The sequence below is a fragment of the Neopsephotus bourkii genome, unplaced genomic scaffold (genome assembly GCF_033783945.1).
Source record: "Neopsephotus bourkii isolate Nb327-2 ecotype Australia unplaced genomic scaffold, CSIRO-AGI_Nbou_v1 NB_1600, whole genome shotgun sequence".
Classification (NCBI taxonomy): Eukaryota; Metazoa; Chordata; class Aves; order Psittaciformes; family Psittacidae; genus Neopsephotus; species Neopsephotus bourkii.
This window is the reverse complement of record NW_026902076.1, coordinates 2,101,166-2,104,277: the sequence shown is the minus strand read 5'-3', so window position 1 is coordinate 2,104,277 and position 3,112 is coordinate 2,101,166. Positions and strand designations below refer to the sequence as shown.

At 43.3% G+C, this 3,112-nt stretch overlaps 1 protein-coding gene across 1 annotated transcript; it reads left to right on the top strand.

Annotated features, from left to right (window-relative positions):
- Positions 1-1,290: 1,290 nt before the first annotated feature.
- IL17A (interleukin 17A) lies at positions 1,291-3,112 on the top strand. Its single transcript, XM_061372143.1, has 3 exons — positions 1,291-1,317; positions 1,864-2,108; positions 2,831-3,112. Exons 1-3 carry the CDS (start codon positions 1,291-1,293, stop codon positions 3,066-3,068), a joined length of 510 nt encoding a protein of 169 aa, XP_061228127.1. The 3' UTR covers positions 3,069-3,112.

Sequence of the window (3,112 nt, the reverse complement as noted above, 5' to 3'; positions counted from 1 at the left end):
CCAGAAAGGGATCCCGAGTGTCACCATGTCAAATAGAGTAATGGATTTAAATACTGCCTATTTAATACTGACATGGCAGGGTACATCACAGCTACATTATATTGGTCTCACAAGGATGGTGGGACAGCACAGTGGGATGAGGAGCTACTTGGGATCACTGGTAATGGTCATCCAGGACACAGGGCTGGGACACAGGGAGTTGTAATGCCTTGTGGCTACATAATTCAAGGTATTTTAGCTCCAAATACTCGCAAGACCAGCATGCTATCACCTATATGCCATGCAGGAGGTGTCTGTAGTTCCCTCCAGTTTTCCTGCCTACAAGAGGACATATTTTGCACCTCAAAGCCTTCACAAGGTTTCTCTTGAACCACTCTGTTCTCTCCCTAACTTAGGAACTGAAGGTTTAACTACATCCATCACAGTCCCTAGAGCCCTTTCCATAGGATCAAAGCCCTGTGTCACAGGACAAGAGCCTGAAGTGAAATTAAAAGGTGGCAAGCTCAAACTCAGTGTTCAAGGGTTTGTTTTTTTCTTAGATGGAGAATGACTGAATTTGGGAAGTCAGTATCACAAAGCATTCTGATCAAAAGTGACACATCACACATGAGGTGTAGACTGAATAAAGGTAACATGACTTAGACTAGGAAATCCGAGAAAAAATATAGGAGCTTGAGAAGGATCCTGGTTCCTCAGACATCAAGACAAGTGACAGCACATGGAAAGTATCAGAGAGCAATGGGATGGGGGCCAGCTGTGCAAAATCTTCCAAATTCAGGGTAAAAAGACATCAGACTGACCGAGGAGCAAGCGGATCCAATCTGGCAGTGCCAGTGATACTAGCGGCTTTGATACCTACTGCATCCCAAGTCAGAATCATGGAGCATATCAACGTATGTTTGATGAGAGGAAAACCCTGGCCCGAGTTTAATATTGTACACTTTGCACCCACTTACTGCAGAGAGTGCAGAATTTTTGGTGGTTTTCTAACATCATCATTGAGTTTTGTTACTACTTGAGTGACATGGCTAAAGTAATGACATCACCTACCGATCTAAGAAAGAGTGAGCCCATATCCTGTCTTCCACCTGCGTTAATGGAATATATATACATACACTCTATAAGTTAAGTTATGGTCAGAAACCACAGTTAGGGTTGGGAAAAAACACCTACTCCAGATTAACTAGGACAGCACAGAAGCCCTTATAAAAACTCCAACAGCAAAAGTGCCCAAACACCACCAGTTCAACAGAGCTCAGCACAGGCATCAGCTACAGTAAGAGAAGGAAGATGTCTCCGATTCTTTGTGCTTTTCTGGTAAGAACTTGCTTTCAGGGTTTTTTTCACCCTTTTTGACAGAGACATATTTAAATTGTAGTAAATGACTATCAAGAATGAGGATCTGTACCTATCTTTAAAATGCTTGCTTAAACCATTAATAATCGAAAATAACTAAAAGGGGGGACCACTGAACAGCACCAGCATGGGGCAGCAATGAGACTGTATGTATATATTAGTGAATGGGGCTGCTGCAACATACTCTGACTCAAGCAAAACGTTGAAAACTAAACCTTTGTTGAGTTACATCCTTTCTGGTATCTCCTGTATTATATTATTTTCTATAATTTAAGTATTTTTATTCCAAATGATAACTGAATGTGTACACCATACCTGTCAGCACCATGAGAATTTGTTAATGAAAGCAAGAGTGGACGAGATATATTACGTATTTTTCAGTATTTCCAACCTCTAGTTTAGGCTTTAACTGTGGATGAATTTCCGAGCTGCACAAGGAGTTGTTAGGGCGTGTTGTGTTACAGCAACTGTACTGCATTGTGTCCTAAATGCACTCATTGTCTTCAGTTCAGATCACTGTTCTTACTGCTGCTGGCCTTGCTGTCAGCCAGCAGTTCTGCCTATGGGAAGGTGATACAGCCTGGACTCAAGCCAGAAAGCCTCTTCAAGCAGGCATATGCTGGATGCTTGACCCCAAAAGACTCAAAATTCCCTCAGACTGTGAGAGTCAACATAAGCATCAGCTCCACAAACCAGGAGACCAAAGTGACTCCTGATGTCAGCAGCCGCTCCCTGTCTCCATGGGATTATAGGTATGTTCTCTGTCCCTATGGTCTAGAAATACACTGGCTGCCCTGGCTGTCACAATAATGCCAGGGCTTGCCTACGTCTTTATTTCAGTGCTTCACTGTTGAGAGATTTTGGAAATATAAGGGTGTCCACAGTCCATATAATCCTCTTTAAAAGATAACCAATACAGAAAGGAGCACAGAGTAAAACCATGATTTAGATGAACATACAGAAAGCAAAGACTTTTGGGTTTGTAATTTAATTAATTTATTTGTATATTGGGGAAAACTTTATCATCAAAAGCATTCTTTACCTAAGACATCAAGAGAGCTAACATTGCACCAAATTCAGTGGTGGTTTAATAACATAATAACATCAGCATTAGGCCCTAAGAATGTTTCATGTAGGGGAGCTGAAGGTCTTTGGGTCCATTAGTCAATCTGACAGGTTGGGAAGCTCCAATCAGTCTTTCAAAGTCAGTGCCTCTTTGAAGCAAGTTCTTTGCAAAGGCAGCTGCCTGCAGCCCTGTCATGTTTGTCTTACACTTAAAACCCTGTAGTATTTACTTACTTACACCTTTTTTCTTAAGAACCTACAGCAGTGGAGGGTCTACTGCTCCTTCATAGGCAATGTCCCAGGAGGTACCCATTCCCGAGCTAGGAGCCCATAGTGATTCAGACTATCATGCCTCCAGAGATGCAGCAGCAGTTCCATTTCAAATCCTTCCTTTCATGTCAACTTACAGGATAGATGAGGACCACAACCGTTTCCCCCATGTGATTGCTGATGCCACGTGCCGACACTTGCGGTGCTTGAATTCGGAGGGGCAGCTGGACCACAGCCTCAACTCCTTCCCCATCCAACAGGAGATCCTTGTCCTCCGGAGGGAGCAGAAGGGCTGCCACCAAACATACCGGCTGGAGAAGAAAACAATCACTGTAGGATGCACATGTGTCACCCCCTTGATCCGACACCAGGCTTAAAGGCAGCCTGTAGTGTAAGAGCAGGCAGCTATGGAGAACAACTT